Source organism: Varanus komodoensis, unplaced genomic scaffold (genome assembly GCF_004798865.1).
Source record: "Varanus komodoensis strain SLA01 unplaced genomic scaffold, ASM479886v1 scaffold25, whole genome shotgun sequence".
In the NCBI taxonomy this organism is placed as follows: domain Eukaryota; kingdom Metazoa; phylum Chordata; class Lepidosauria; order Squamata; family Varanidae; genus Varanus; species Varanus komodoensis.
Genome location: NW_025335661.1, coordinates 8,267,671 through 8,283,281, shown reverse-complemented (window position 1 = coordinate 8,283,281; position 15,611 = coordinate 8,267,671). Strand labels below are relative to the sequence as shown.

The window sequence follows — 15,611 nt, the reverse complement described above, 5'->3', positions numbered from 1 at the left end:
AAGTTATCTTCCAGTGCCATCACATGTGACCAAATAATATATGGATTATCCTACTTATTTTTTGGTTATTTGATGTTTGTTTTTAAACATGGGGGGTTTGGTCTATGAAATGAACTGCCAACATTTTTCATTACGTTTAGGCTTTAATGTTACAGAATGCTGCTTCTGCTATGAAAACTTTAACAGCTTCATTTTGAACCAAAAATGTTTACTAAGGGGTTTTTTTTAAGGGGAATGAAAAAATGCGGACACTTATTAAATAATAAACTGAGCTTGCTCAAAGGATATTGCATTGATTATGTTTGGTCACTATTCCTAATATGACGGCGTCTTTCCCAGCTAACACGATCTCAATAGCTTTTCCTTCAGATCAGATTTTCCTAAACTTCATCCCAACCAGAGAGACAGTCTTTCATCCTCCTGCTTTTTTGGCTCTAGGGAGATTCAGATTTTTCAAGAACTGAAGCTGAGTGCTTGGGAAGGCTCCTGTTTTATATACTGAACTACAAGTATAGTTTAGTCAGAAAATAATTTTAAATCTACTCAGAAGTTTAATTGTGAATGTTTTTAATTCTAAAGAAAATTTTAAGAGTGAATCAAGCTACACATATTTAATATTGCTAAAGTACCACATCCAGTTTAGATCTGGACAGCACACTCCTAAAGAAAAATATTTTTTATTTTACTCCCCCAAAATATGCACGTATGTATTCATCCATTTTTTCTCCTTCAGAAAATTACTTTTTTCCCCATGATTTCAACATTGCATTAATCTAAAGTCTCTATGTTGTACCCAGGAGCATTCTTTTCTTTTTCATTATACGTATTTAGATACGTCATGCTACCCCAAAAGGCAACAGATTATAGCCTCATGTCTATTTAGATTTATAAAATTAGCCCTGTACTCTCTAACAGAACTTTTGCAATTTTTAAAATAATTTAAAATGAGTAAAAAAAACCACCCCTATTTTTCTAAATGGGACAGGCTGACATAGTTCACAGAATGGAGCTCTGCTTACTCACTCCAATCAGTAAATCAGCTTTTCCTCAGTTATTTTTAGATGTATAAAATTCCCGTTCCTATAGTAAACAACAAATTACCCCTGACTTCAAGCAAAAGTGTACTCTAGCTGTTGACAGAATCTGGTCCACCTTATTAACCATCAAATGTATTGCAAGCAATTATGCTTCTAAGAATATATACAAATAGGATTTGAAAAAAGTGCGAAGCAATGTGAAAGTATTTCTGAAAGTATTTTCTGAAACTGAAAGTATTTTCAGTCTGCATTTTAACTATACAGTCTTCAAGGTAACTAACATCAGTGTCCCAGCTTTGGAACATGCTTCCCGGAGAGGTGTGCCTGGCACCAGGCCAAAACTTTATTTTCTACCATCCTGAGATCCAGGTGAAGGATGGGATAGAAATGCTTATATATATAGTAAGTAAGTAAGTAAGTAAGTAAGTGATTTTGAAAATGCAAGAAAAACAAATCCAAGCTAGTTCTGTCATAGCTCATGTAAACAAGCACATATGACTTATGTTGCTACTCCATGGAAAAAGAGGTATGTGCCAAGAGAATCTCTGCAACAGGCATTCTGGGTACTATTACAGTAGAAACTCTATCTCTAGTATCCACTTGCCTATGTCTAGAAGGGCAAAACACCTGGAGCAGCACTGTAAGATGATGACCACAGAAAACAGACAGGCTTATATACAGGAAGTGATTCCTCAGTTATTCAGATCATATTTAAACCAACACTATACTGACCTGGAGTATAGTGCAGAAGATACTCATCTTCCTTTCTTACTTCTTTATTAAATATAAAACTGATACAAATGTGATGGAACCAAAGACAGAAAGAATACTAGCCTCTTCCGTCTGAGGAGTGGCTCTTTCTAGGTCCAGAAAATCTAGTGGCCGTTCACTGAGTGAAATAACACGGGGTGGTGTTTTCAGTGACAGAGGATTGAACGGCGTCGACTGGAGAAGATCTAGATCTGGTGGCCTGGAAAGTGGAATGTCTTCACTATTGCCTGAAACAAAGTTATTTAAAATCAATGTTTGATTTATACTTTTTTGGTGAGATTCAAGCAGCAGAGTTTTGGAATAAGAGAGCCATGTATAAATTCCACCTCAGATATAAATGCACTGAGCAGTGTTAAACAAATCACACTCAACTTCATCTGTAAAAACAACCAGGTTGTTCTAGGAAAGAAGGATTTTGTAGGAAAGAAGTGCAGAGTGTAAAGCATTTCACAATTAAAAGAAATATAAATATAAAAATATTTTAGGGATATCCTTTTTCTAAGTACTTCAATTATTTCAGTAGTACATATAGACATATTATTTCTACATGCATTAGTATTCAGCTACCTCAGTACCACACGAGAGCAAAGACATAAGCTAATCTTTTTCTTTAACACCATTCATTAAGCATTTCAGCATCTGGGAGGCCATAGGATTATTTAGCATCCTACCTACAAGATTCTGTGTACTTAAGGGCTGAACCCTTGCCCCACTCTCTTGCAGCCACTTTCTTAAAGAACCATACCAGCTGCCAGCTCCCATAAAGTTGCAACTGTGCCTTGGAGAAGGAAAAAGGGGACATGTGAGGGATAGGGAGGGAAGGTGACTGGAACCATGGAGCTATGCCAGTTGTAACGGATGTCCCAGCCTCCTTCCTTCTTTCCTGGCACTAAATCTTAGACAGCCAGAAACAGTTGTCTCGAGAAAATGCTGGGTACTAGGTGAGGTAAAGCTACCAATGCACCTTGCTGCTGTTACTGGATGTCAGCAGGTTTTGTGCATCTTCCAGAGGGACAATGGGACTGCACTTGCTGGATTGCTTGACAGTGTTCTGTAGTGGTCAGAGTGCTGGACTGGGGACCTGGGAGATCACTAAAAAAACCACATCATTCCCCACAATATATAATGGATGTTATATATGAGCAATTTAAAGTCTTAAAATGCTACCTATATTCAAACAGATATAATTTGGAAGAAAAATATGTTTTTAAAAAACACAAATATTTTTTATGCTGATGCGGACAATGACTATGTCAGTAAAAACACAAATGGGCATATTATGTACCTTGATCCTGTCTCTACTGGCAAAGAAAAGTTATCAGAATTTTAAAAACGGTTAGAATAAGTGAATTTTAATACAAGCTAATCATCACATATGGCTGTATCAAGTCAATCCTGCAAGAATGTCTATGTAATAAAGCAGTATATTATAACAAAAGAAACTAGAAAAATCCTAGAACACTCTAATTTTAGGTAGACACAACTTGAAGTAACAGATATGATCTGATTACTTTTTTACCAAATCTTCCCAGTAGCATTTACACTGGTCACTGTTATTTTTAAGTTGCTTATTTGTTTTTATTTATTTTGTTTTTATAATCTACCTGGCATCAGATGAAAATATATAACAAATCAGCAGTAAAATTGCTAAAATTCATAGAGCAATAAGGAGGGATTATGGTCAATTTGATGGCCAAAAGGTGAGAGAAGTTCTCAGGAGGGTATTTGACAGAAAACATTGCATATTAATGATTATTTATTACATTTTTATTCTACCCTTGCTCCAGGTAGCTCATGGCAACACATATAATCTTTTCCTCATTGCTTTATCCTGAGAACAATTAGTTACAGCAGGCTTAAATGGTGTGACTGGTCAAAGTTTATTGAGTGAGCTTAATTGAGTGAGGATTTTGAGCCCATCTCTTTCCAGACAAAGTCTAATACTCAAGCTACTTTGTTTTAAGAAGGCATATATAATCATGAAATGTTTTTTTAATTGTTGTATTATTATTATTTATGTATGTTTTTATGTATTCTTTGTGAGCCGCCCCGAGGCTTTGTTGCGATGGGGGCGGCATAGAAATGTTTTAAATAAATAATAAACTACAAATATCAACTGCAAATGGCCATCTTTGTTACAGTGAATATGCATGGACAGTTAGATGTAGAGTGTGACAGAATAATGCTTTAACACCTCCTCCCACCCAAAGGTAAACATACCTGCCACTACAATGCGCTCCGGCACTTGCATTGTTACACTGGCATTTGGAAGTCCTCCTTCAGGAGCTGTCTGTTCAAGGTCAGCGTTTGGTGGAGCTACCTTAAGTTTTTCTGGAACCCTCATTCTCTGGTTGATCCCTTCAGTATACTCAATTTCATATTGAATGCGATTCATTTCTGCCATTTCGGCAGCTGGAGATGGGAATGCTGCTGAACTCATCCTAACAGAGGGGGGAGGGAGGGAAGGGGGGAGGGAGGAAGAAAAAGAGAGAGAGGGAGAGAGACTTACCCTTGAATTAGATGTTACCTAGCATGGGTTTTAGCGCATAGTGCTATACATTAATTCATTAACTTGGTAAGGAATACAGACTTTTTTCCCTTTACAGTCAATGCTATTGGATTATCCTTGGAGTTCAAATTTGGCAAGACTTCTTCCTTCACAGTTGCAGTGGAACAGTTCTTAAATCACCTCTCTTTAGATACCTAGCACAAAATATTACTAAGGAACTGGCAGGTTGTGATTATATTGTATGGCAAGCTAGGGTAACCATGCTTGAAATAAATGGCAGAGAGGGCAAGTTCTCATATTTTTGGCAAGCAAAGGGACTTCAGTGGACATGGGTTTGATGCAGCCCCACATTCTGACCTCATAAAGGGCTAAAACTGATAAGACATTTTGTTTTGTTTTGTTCTTAATTGCAAAATGGAGAGCCTGTTCTAGCCAAGAGATTGAAAAAATTCAGCCTGAAAATGAAGAAATTTTGGATGGGCTTGAGGGAGAAAACAAGTTATGATAGGAAATATACACTTAAAATTCCTCCTGTCTTTCTGAGGTTGGGAAGGAGAATTAAAAATGTGTATGAGAGAAGCAGGCAAAGTTGTTACACTGGTGGAGAGATCAGAAGAACCCAAAGTGAAGAGTGCTGCAGAAGAGCCAGAAGCTGAGCTGAAAGCAAGATGGGTTGAAGCTGCGCTGTCAATGGACAAGAACTAGCAATATTTGCTTTGTTGTTAGATCATAAACTAGAAAGGCAGTCTAGATAAGGTATAGATAGATGTGTTTTTCCCAGGTTATATTCCTATCTTAACTGCTCTTATGGCCAACTGCTAAAATCATTTTAAAAACTGTCCCCCTCAGTAACTACGTACTTCAGTAAATATAACATAGTGCCTTTTGATGCCAAGGTGCTCTGTGCCCCTCACAGTCTGTTCTTTTTAAATCATGGGCTGCCAATGCACTGCAAAAGGAAGTGCATCCTCCCACCTTATTCCTTCCTGTCCCCTCCCCAAAATGTTTCTGGGCTCCATGTAGGCCCAGACAAAAAGAAGGTGGGGCTGCTGGATAAAACCTTTTTGAAAAGTAGGAAAGGATCCTGCTACTACCTAGGGAGCTGCATAGGAGTTGTTTTATTGAAGCAAGTCAGAAAATAAAGATTTTACTTTATGACAGCAGTGAGAACCACAGGAGGAATTATGTTTAAATATTTGTTTGCCTCTGGTCTTTCATATGGTACTGCAGTCCCTACTGTCATAGACCTGTATTATTATAAAAATATATATCCATAACTTACATTCTTTCTGCAACAGGTTCAGAAAGCAGATGCATGAATCAGTCAGAGATAGAGTAAAACAAAATTAATTTACAGTATCTATATTAATTAGATAGTACACATCACACAGAAAATGAATCCCTCTAATTCTGTGCAATTTTTAAAAAAATAAAAACTCTCCTTAATGAAGAAAACTGTTTTTTGAAGATTTGCATATATTTTACACTTCCTGTCTCAGAAAGAGCACCACTCTTGCTTAATGAACCTCTTCAAAGAATAAACCAAGTAAAACAGAGTTAGCTGTCGCCATCCAGACAGCTAAATATTCTGATATGTGAGCAGAACATACATACAGGATTCTGTATCAAACTGCACTCATCATAGTTCACCTATGACATTAGTCTGTTGTTGCCCATGGCAGGTTGGCTAACATTGCAAGATGTTTCTCTTTTTACACTAAAATCCTTATTTATTTATGGTATTTGTTAAACACCTCATAAATAGATTTCTCTAAACACTGTATCCCCATTCTGAGATGCACACCTTAATATGATGAGGGAGTTTCAAAGTGTCAGAGAAGCAGAGTAATGCCACCAAGACACCAGGCTGACTCACGGAGCTAGTCTCCTATCAGGGTCACTCAAGGTGGAATGTTCAGAATGGAGACACCAGACTAAGATGCATCCATTAGAGATAATGGATATCTCTAATGAAGATGGGGTGGAGAAACTCCTGAAAGGCAGATACTGGGCAGCAGTGGCAGCTGAAGAGACACTGGCAGAGGGTATTTGCAGGTCACAAGGCTCAAGCCAACACTGATTCGTACTGCCCAGAAGAAGGCAATTCATACTTCTGAATCTTATTACCTGAAAAACCCCTGTGTTGAAACAATACAAAATGAAACAAATGATAGTGACAGAAGATGAGACCTCCGGGTTGGAAAGCACTCAACAAGCTACAGGGAAGGGCAAGACACAAGTATGGATAGTGCTGCAGCTAATGACCCAACTAGAGCAAAGCTGAAAGAAAGTCTAGGAGCTGATAGCCACAGAGGTTAAAAGAAAGTTTTGCACAACATATACAACTGGAATATGAAACATGAGAAGTATGAATCAAGGCAAACTGGAAATCATAAAGCAGGAAAATGAATGGTTAACTATCCCAATATTTGGTGTGAGTGAGCTAAAGTGGACAGGTATGGGATATTTTCAATCAGACAAAGTGTTTTACTCTAGAGATGACGAATTCAAAAGAAATGGAATAGCTCTAATACAGAGATAAGATGTGGCACAGGCAGTATGGGACTATAATGCAAAGTCCGACTGAATAATATCAATCAAAATTAGTGGAAAACCTATCAACATAGCCATCATTCAAGTCTATGCTCCAACAACAGATGGTGAAGAGGAAGATACTGAAAACTTTAATGCAGGTGTTCAAGAGGAAATTGGTAACACACCAAAATAAGTTATGTTGCCAATCTTAGGTGACTGGACCCCAAAGTAGGAAACAAAGCAGAATCAAATATTGCAGAGCAATTTGGCCTAGGGATCAGTAATGAAGCAGAAGAATGACTCATAGAATTCTCTGAAACCAGCAATCTGTTTAACTCAAATATATACTTCAACCAACCAGTTAAGCGATTATATATACAGCTATCATCAAATGGATAATACAGAAATCAAATACACTATGTCCCTGGAAGCAGAGGGTGGAGAAGCTGTATTTTGCTGCTAAAATATGACTAGGAGCAGAATGCAAGGTGACCATAAACTCTTATTATCAAAATTCAGAGTCAAGTTGAAAAAGATCAGCAACAAAAACAATGTACCAAAATACAACTTCAATAAAATACTTCAATAAAAGTATTTTAGAGCAGTGAGCTACCGTTGAAAAAAATCCCCCTCCTGTAATCAACCTCCAAGCTACAGAATGAGAGCATACCTGAAGTGCTTCCAATTGGCAAGTTCATATAGCAGAAGGCATTCCATTACCTACTGAGTTATTAATTTGTACAGATCTTTACAAGTCAAAATTATTGGGCCAAGGAGCTCATGTAGCTATTAAACAGTGTGATACGGAAGCTGCCAGAAGATGAAGAAGAATCAACAAGACTGCATTCTCACCTCCAGTTTCCTCCAAAAGGAGAAGAAATAAGTACTATTTCAGAGTCACAAGCATCCTGAAATAGCACTGAAACTGACTCAAAGGACTCCATCTCATCCAAGAAAGTCTAGATCAGGTTACCCAAATGATAGGAAAAGAGCATTTACCGCTGGCCTATAATTATTTAGATTTTCTGTGTATCCCCAGGGCCCGTGGAATGAAATTTATCCACAGGACCAAGGAGTTCTTAACAGCTCCATGGACTGACCAATACCAATTCAGCAATATCATTCATCCGTGCACCTGCAGGATCATATCAAGTTCCATCTTCTAATACAGCCTTGCCCAACCTAGGCTACAGTGTCCAATATTCATAACCATAAACATGGTTGAGACAGTTAGGACTGATGCAAGTTGACATCTGGTTGGCATAAGACTGAGAAAGGTTGTGCTAATCCATCCCAGCATGGATCCCAGCACTAGCTAGCCAATCAAAAATTGTGTAATGTTCTACCCATAAATTGCATCTTCTTCCGATTAACGCCAAGGCCACAGACAAACAAATCTCCACAGTAAGGTTAGCCAGTTTGTAACTCACACACTGCATATTACATCAGAAGCAATTTGTTCTGCTATTGAAAACTTGTTTGTACCAGTATTGATATTGAAGTTCAGGACACATCCGAATGGCATATGCTATGTCTATGTTCCAAAATATACATGCTAGAAAAGTAGTTTCTATATTGTGTGTGTGTGTCTTTGTGTACTTAAACATATCTGGATGATCAAGTTTTGGAAAATATTTTAAACCAGCGAATCACTATGTGAGGAACTAGACAGCACACAGATAAGACTCACATATTCCAAGGTTGCAGTACATTTCTAGATACAATGCACCTCTTTAAGGGCATGCTGTACTCCACAACATTATCACCAAAAAGAATGGTGATCATTCCACCTATGGTGAAAAGATACAGAGATACTGGATGCTCTACAGGGGAGCTAAATGGGTAGTCTGAGCCACTGATGTCTGTAGCCACAGAGGAGCAAACTACATGAGATGCCTTTCATACAAACAGCAATTGAGCGAAGAGCTTATTTTTTAAAAAATAGTAGCATTCAGCCCTTGGCATGGAGAAAGCCTTTTTCCACCACATCTAGGACCCTGATACAGATCTATTCCCCTGCAAGTTCCCATTTGCACTAAATGAACCATTGTTCCCAATGCAAACACCAGTCATCTGTGGGAAGGGAATCCAGTTTGGGGCTGCAATAGTGGAATAAGACATAAACTCTGCCCTTCATCATGTAAGATTTCAACTGAATTCTGTGCATATACCATTTAATTTTTAAAAGTCATTCTTGTTTAGCTTGGCCTAGAGAATAATGTTGGCTTGCATACAACGCCACCACTTCACCTGTCTCCCCCACCAAGATGACTAGGTTTTGATTTTTTGGTTATATCACAATATGCTAGAATGGGTTACCAGCCTCCTGATGTTATCTAGTGCTGGTTTCACAGAAAGGCCCAGTTTATATGACACAACCTGTGGTTTCCTGTTGGGTTATTTCTCTGGCTTAACTGGGGGAAAGACAAGCCAGAGTTCCTGGTGTGGGGTTGTTAGGATATGCAAACCTGGGGGCAATCTCTCTCAATTTTAGATTCAGAACAAAAAACGTCCTGTAGACACTTGAGGTAGAAAGACTGTTGAGGGATTAAGGAGCTAAGCAAATTGTTGAGGTTAAGCAAATCTAGGCCTGCTCAGTGCTCAAACAGGAAACTACTTGGAATATTAGGTATGCTTCCTGGAAGAAAAGTGTTACACGTTATATAAATGCTGCATTTCATAAACAAAAAGCATTTTAATTAGGAAGAAAAATAATGAAGCATGTCGGGCCAAAGAATAATTTATATAATACATTAATATCATAATCAACCAAGTTAAAATGCCTACAATTCAGCCACTACCACTACAAGCACAAGTTTAATTCTATAACTTGCACTAACCTTCCTAATGGAATGTCACTGCTTGTTCTCTTGCTCATTTTGTTGTTTGCTTGCAACGTTTTAACATTACTACACTGCAGCACTCTTTAATTTACATAACAGTATCCCTAAACAGTGGAACTTTTGTACATATGACAGCATGACAACTGCTTTTCGAGCTGTAAGGGGAAAAAGAAAAGAACAGAAAGCATAATTAGGCATATCACTTAAATAGTTATTACCTATGGCATTTTAACCTCTATATTAAACTGTTCCCTAAAGTGAACTTGATAATAAAAACTAAAATAACTTCCAAATGTCTAAACGCTGATTGGGATTCAGAAATGCTATTTCTTCTGAATTGCCCATTTCTTACTTTCTAATAACTATATTCTCAGTGGTGTTCTTGAAGAAGCAAAACTTGCAGCTAGATGAAAGCTATTAAATCTGAAAAATAATTACAGTCCTTCACAAAAATAGAATTTTTGCCTATGACAAAGCAAAGACTGCTTGATTTGCAGAAGGTCCTGTAAGAGAAGCAGTCTAGATAAGACAGAGGGCACAGCCACTTGAGCATTTAGTGCACTATATTTGGTATACTGTAAATAGCACAGGCTTGAGTGGGTGTGCATAGTGGCAGCTGAGATCACAGAATACAGCCAGCTGCACTACTTTTGTTGCACTGGACAAAGAGAGATTATATAGCCCAACTCAGTATTCTACTACTATATTCAAATAGGAGCAATGAAGGCATTGGTATGTACCTACTTCCCTAAGGAGATTAAGCCCATGTTGAGATTCCTAGAGATAGAATGGAATGGGTAAAGAAGAGAATGTGTAGGGAGGATGGACACCAGGTGAGAGTAAGTATGTTAAATCCAGGGCCACCCTGGCAGTCACTGAAGGAAACCCACACAATCCGCATTGTGTAAGCCTTGTACTGAAGTCACTGAAGGAAACCCACACAATCTGCATTGTGTAAGCCTTGTATATCAATTTGTGTATTAGGCAGAAATGCTTCTAGGCTATATTTGCAAAAAAACACCGTGCCACCTTTCTGGAAATTTCTGGACTACTGTTCACAAGTAGGACATGGATTATGTCGCTGAAGCCCTCTATCTGGCTCCTCCCAGCATTGGGCATGAACAAGCAAACCCTATGTTTTCTTTTGCTGGCATGTTCATTATTTGTTTAATTCCTACCACTGGAAGAAGGAGTCAAACAGAAGTATTCAAGCAATTTGCATGAGCACGCAAATTATGAATGAGAAATCCATCTTCTCCAGAATTCTGGTGTATTGTTTTATGTAAACGTGGCTTGCACTGTCGGGACTTGACATGTTGAAGAAGCACCTCATCCCCCAAACCAAAGCTGATTGGATAAACCCAATGAAATAATGCCCAAATAGAGAAGCAGGGGTGGTCTGGATGCAATAATAAAAGTTGGCACAATAGGAAATGTGAGGAATGTCAGCCCTGTAAAAAATGGTTTAAGTAAAAGCTAATGAAGTATCAGGAACTGGACATATTGGATCAGAAGAGCCAATCTGATGGCAATAAGTAAGGGAGAAAACAGTGACAATCTACTCACGGGACTGTTTCAGCACATGCAATAACTCTTGTCCACACAGACCCACAAATGCTTCTGCCGAGTCAATGCAACTTCTGGCAAATATGCAGAATTCAGCTTTGGGCAAAGAAGATTCCAAATGTTGTTAACCAAGCATTAAAGCAGTGGAGTGTCTGACTCTCAAACTGGCATGGCAATATATTCACTATCTCAACTCCATTTGGACACACTTTGAAATGACTGTGTGACTCAGGGCACAATCAAAACTTGGCATGTTTGGGCACCTGTGGCAGCCTCATACCCCAGCAGTGACAAAAGCATCATATATTTCTTCTCTTGTTTACCATCATGACCTGCCTATTTCCCTGCCTATTGCTTTGACTCAAGCAACAGTAGTGGTTGGTGAGAAGGGGACACCACCTTCTTGTTGACAGGCTCACCTCTTGTAAAGCAAGCAAGCAGCTGCAGTGAGAGGAAAGGGGTTAAAGAACAATAGCAGTGGATGACAATACTGGAGAAGGTAGAGTCTCTGAAATATGGGGCTGGTTGAGGAAGTCCAGCCCAAAGGAGCTCAAACACCTGGATCTAGCATAGGAAACAGATCTTAAGTAAAGAAAGGAGGCACAAGAGGTAGCAAGGCAATCATAAAAGCCCTGATGGACCATGCCAGTCCATCTAGCCCTGCATCTTGCTTTGCTCAGAAGCGCCATGAGAACTCAGGCAACTCTTGCCACCGACTGGCAACCGATGTTCAGTGACACACTGTCCCTAAACATGGAAGCTCCACTCATAGCAAAACTGAAGCGGAGAGGAAAGAATTATGGACCAAATAAATAAATAAATAAATTTTTAAAAAAGTTGGGGGGGAAGGTGCGATAAGTCAGTGGGGAAATCGGGAGGGGATGATCCGGTCATGACTGTGAGGACAACTCACAGGGTAATAACGATGGCAGTGGGGGTAGGGAGGTGAGGCAATAGGGTAAAAGGAACTCGGCAGCAGCGTCTGTGGGGGATGGGGTCAAAGGACAGGGAAAAGAAACCCCTAAAACCTCAGCGCACATTTAGCTGGATTCAGGCACTTGGGGCAGGATAAAGCCAGTGTGGGGGCTGCTAGGAGATCTCCAGTTCCGCCCCTCTGCAAGTGCTGAGAGGAGGAGAAGGCCCCAAACCAACGCTCTCTACAGTTCTCACCCTGAGGCCAGCGAAGAAACGACTGCCTGGTCCCGCGTATCCGCTCCGTTGCTCCTGCAGGGCCGTTAGAGGCGGGGCATCAAAGCAGCTCGGAGCACCTTTAGCTACACAGTCCGGAACGGAAGGGAAAAAGCAAAAACAAAAGGACAAACGACCGTAGTTGTCCCATTGCGCCGCCGTACTCGGCGGCGAGGAACGCAACGCGATACGTCGCGTAACCGAAGAAGGGCGGAAAGGGGGAATTGAATGTGTTGCGGCCATCATTACCATGGGCAACGCTCTCTTCTGGTTGGGGGAACGTCAGCCCATGTCTTCCCTTCTGCGCACAACGATGTGCGAGCTTGGTCTGCCGGAGGAGCCCGCCTGCTGTCTTGGAAGGAGGGAGCGTTGGTTCATTGTTGCTTGCATAATGGTTAGGTTCAGCTTGCTCCAATAAATAAATAAATGAAAAGACAAAAATAAATTGCCTTAGCTACGGACGCTGGGGAGAGTCAGGACCTAGAACAGTCAGGCTGAAAAAGGTAAAAGCCGTGCTGGCCATGAGAAAATGTCCCAGACTCAGTTGTTACCTTTATTCAGATTAAACAAACAGGCAGAAAATTGTGGGCAAGCTTTCGAAATATTCAGGGTTCTTCATAAGATAGGCTGTTATGATCCTAGCTGATGAAGCGGGCGTGCGGGAGACGGAAGAAGGGTTTAAGTAAGCCTTTTGATCTTACGGTCTTAAACTGTCAAAAAAAGCACTGCCTACGACAGTGGTTCGTGAAACACATGCATGTTTTCCTTCTAGATACTTCTGATGTGCTTGTATAGTCAGTGCTTTTTTTTGTCATAGAACGCACTGGAACGGAGTTCCGGCACCTTTTTTCGACAGATTTTCCCGGTTTTAAAAGTAACTTTTGAAAATTTGATGTTTGGTCCACGTGGATTTGAATCGTCCTGTTGAGCGTAGCAGGTCGGCGGCAAAATCATTAAAACGGTGCGTATGGGCTGCTTGTGTGTCGAATCCGATGCATGAGTACTTTGTCCGCGCTTACTGAGGGCAGCAACTGTTATGTTTCATTACACAACTGACGTGTGTGGGTGTGTGTACAGTGACTACGTGCGAAAGATAAATAATTTCATGAGTTCTGGCATCATTTTTCTTACAAAAAAAGCACTGTGTATATTTATAGATTTTCTGTCTTTTTTTTAATTCCTTATCAGATAATGCTAGACACTGCAGTATTCCTCGGGGAGACTGGGGACATCTTGCATATGTTTGCACATGCCTGTTTTAGGATTGTTGTTACATGCCCTCCAAAATACATCCCTGTATTAGCCTGCTGAGGCTTGTTCCCCCACTGTACCACCAAGTGAGATACAAGAAATGAAGGCTGGGGAGAGACACTTTTTGGCACTGTAGTGGTAAAGTTGAAATAACTTAAGATTCTGGACAAAAGTCTTACAGTCACACTATTATCATCATTAGATGGTACTTTGAAGTAGTCCACTTCAAAACTTATAGTAAGACAACTCTGCTGTTTTTGGTGCCATCCTGTTCATTCAGCTGAGCTTGGCCTTGAACTTCTGCCCCAAAGGCCTCCCCTGACAGTTTTACTGAGTGTTATTGTCCTATTTGTGGAATACACCCCCCACCTGCCCCCAGCCCATTTAAGACCTTTCAACACTTAGGCAATTGGTTTCTTACCCTGCTTTACCTGCTGTTTTTTGTTTGCTATATTGTTTTGACATGATTTCATTTCTATACTGCCAAACAGCTGAAGTTCTCTCCATGGTTTACAATGGTTGTAAATGTATCTTCATTACACATAAAATGTCTTGGTCAATTTTGCTTGAAGGGTAGGATAAAAGCTATTAAACTTGAAACTTTTACTAAGCCAGAATAGTTAAATGTTCAGATGTATGTCTGAGCCCCAGAAATGTCACCAAATTTCTCTGCCTCCTCCCCATGTGCTAATAAAAAGTCAGTATAGCAGACATTACATTAGTTCACACCCACATATCAATAGCATGCATAAACAAAGAAGAATATGAAGTGCTGTTATATGCCTTCAACATGTCTCTGACTTATGGTTCCCTATAAATGAATGCCTTCCATACTGTCCTGTCCTTGACAGCCCTGCTCAGCTCTTGTAAATTCAAGCCTGTGGCTTCCTTTGTGGAATTGATTCACCTCATGGAAATATGAAGTACAGTTGGCATTATTGTAACATATGAAAGAAAATAATACAAAGTCCTCTCAGAGGACATTTTATTTACCAATGCAGTTCAAACGTTTGCACTGGTATATGTGCTTGTAGGGCAAATGACATATTTCTGATCTACCAAATAATGTAATGATTGATGATCTTGCAATGATTCTGTATTCAACAATCCTATGGCAAACATTCATTTTCCAGCCCAGTTTCAGTATGGTTTGCAATATTATTAACACATTGGATGCAATCTTATGAGACATTCTTGAGCGTAAGTTCCATGGAATTCAGTGGGACTACCTGAGGAAATATACATAAGATTGTATTTTGAAGTCCACCAAACTCCAGTATTTTAAAAGTCTACTATGAAAGAAAGACATTGGAAACATAGAAATGGAAATTAAATAAAAACATTTACTTGCAAAAATACATATTAGCAATGAGAAGAAAGTGTACTTTAAGGCACAATCCTAGGCAAGTTTAGAGAGAAAAATGGCCTACAACTCCTTTTTTTCCTGTCCAGACTTGCATCAGATTGCTCTCTCAGTAGATCTTGAAGGCTACAATCAAACACACTTGCCTGGGAGTAAGTCTTGGTGAGCACAGTGGAGCTTATTTCTGAGTAAGCATGCACAGGCTTTCATTGTACACCCTGTACTTAGAGTCATACATTTACATAAGTGTGCTCATTATTGAGATGTGATTTTTATGGCTAAGTATTGCAATGGTAATAATTGTACAAGTATCAAAAGTAATGAGCAACCTTATTTTCAATAATTTTTCAAGTGCATTATAAATATAAAACATTCAGACCTACACTTTTATATATTAATTATACATATATTATAATAATATATAAATGCTATGATCCAGATTTACTTTTAATTTATGGCATACTAGTGCAACTGGTAAACCCAGATGGATATTTAGGTACATCCCCCATCAACTTCTTACAAATTAATCAGGAATTGGATGTATTTTG

General features: G+C 39.4%; 1 protein-coding gene across 7 annotated transcripts in view; it reads right to left on the bottom strand.

Moving 5' to 3' along the window:
* Positions 1 to 12,629, bottom strand: part of MFF (mitochondrial fission factor) — a 43,183-nt gene extending 30,554 nt beyond the window's left edge. The window contains exons 1-5 of one of the 7 annotated variants that reach the window (XM_044432718.1): positions 12,432 to 12,629; positions 11,262 to 11,357; positions 9,693 to 9,850; positions 4,029 to 4,249; positions 1,872 to 2,035 (exon numbers count right to left, since the gene is read on the bottom strand). In XM_044432718.1, the coding sequence (XP_044288653.1) occupies positions 1,872 to 2,035; positions 4,029 to 4,249; positions 9,693 to 9,730 (423 nt within the window). In that variant the 5' untranslated portion in view covers positions 9,731 to 9,850; positions 11,262 to 11,357; positions 12,432 to 12,629. The remainder of the gene's footprint in view (positions 1 to 1,871; positions 2,036 to 4,028; positions 4,250 to 9,692; positions 9,851 to 11,261; positions 11,358 to 12,431) is intronic. The other 6 variants (XM_044432713.1, XM_044432717.1, XM_044432719.1 and 3 more) reach the window with 6 other exon arrangements.
* Between the last annotated feature and the right edge of the window lie 2,982 nt (positions 12,630 to 15,611).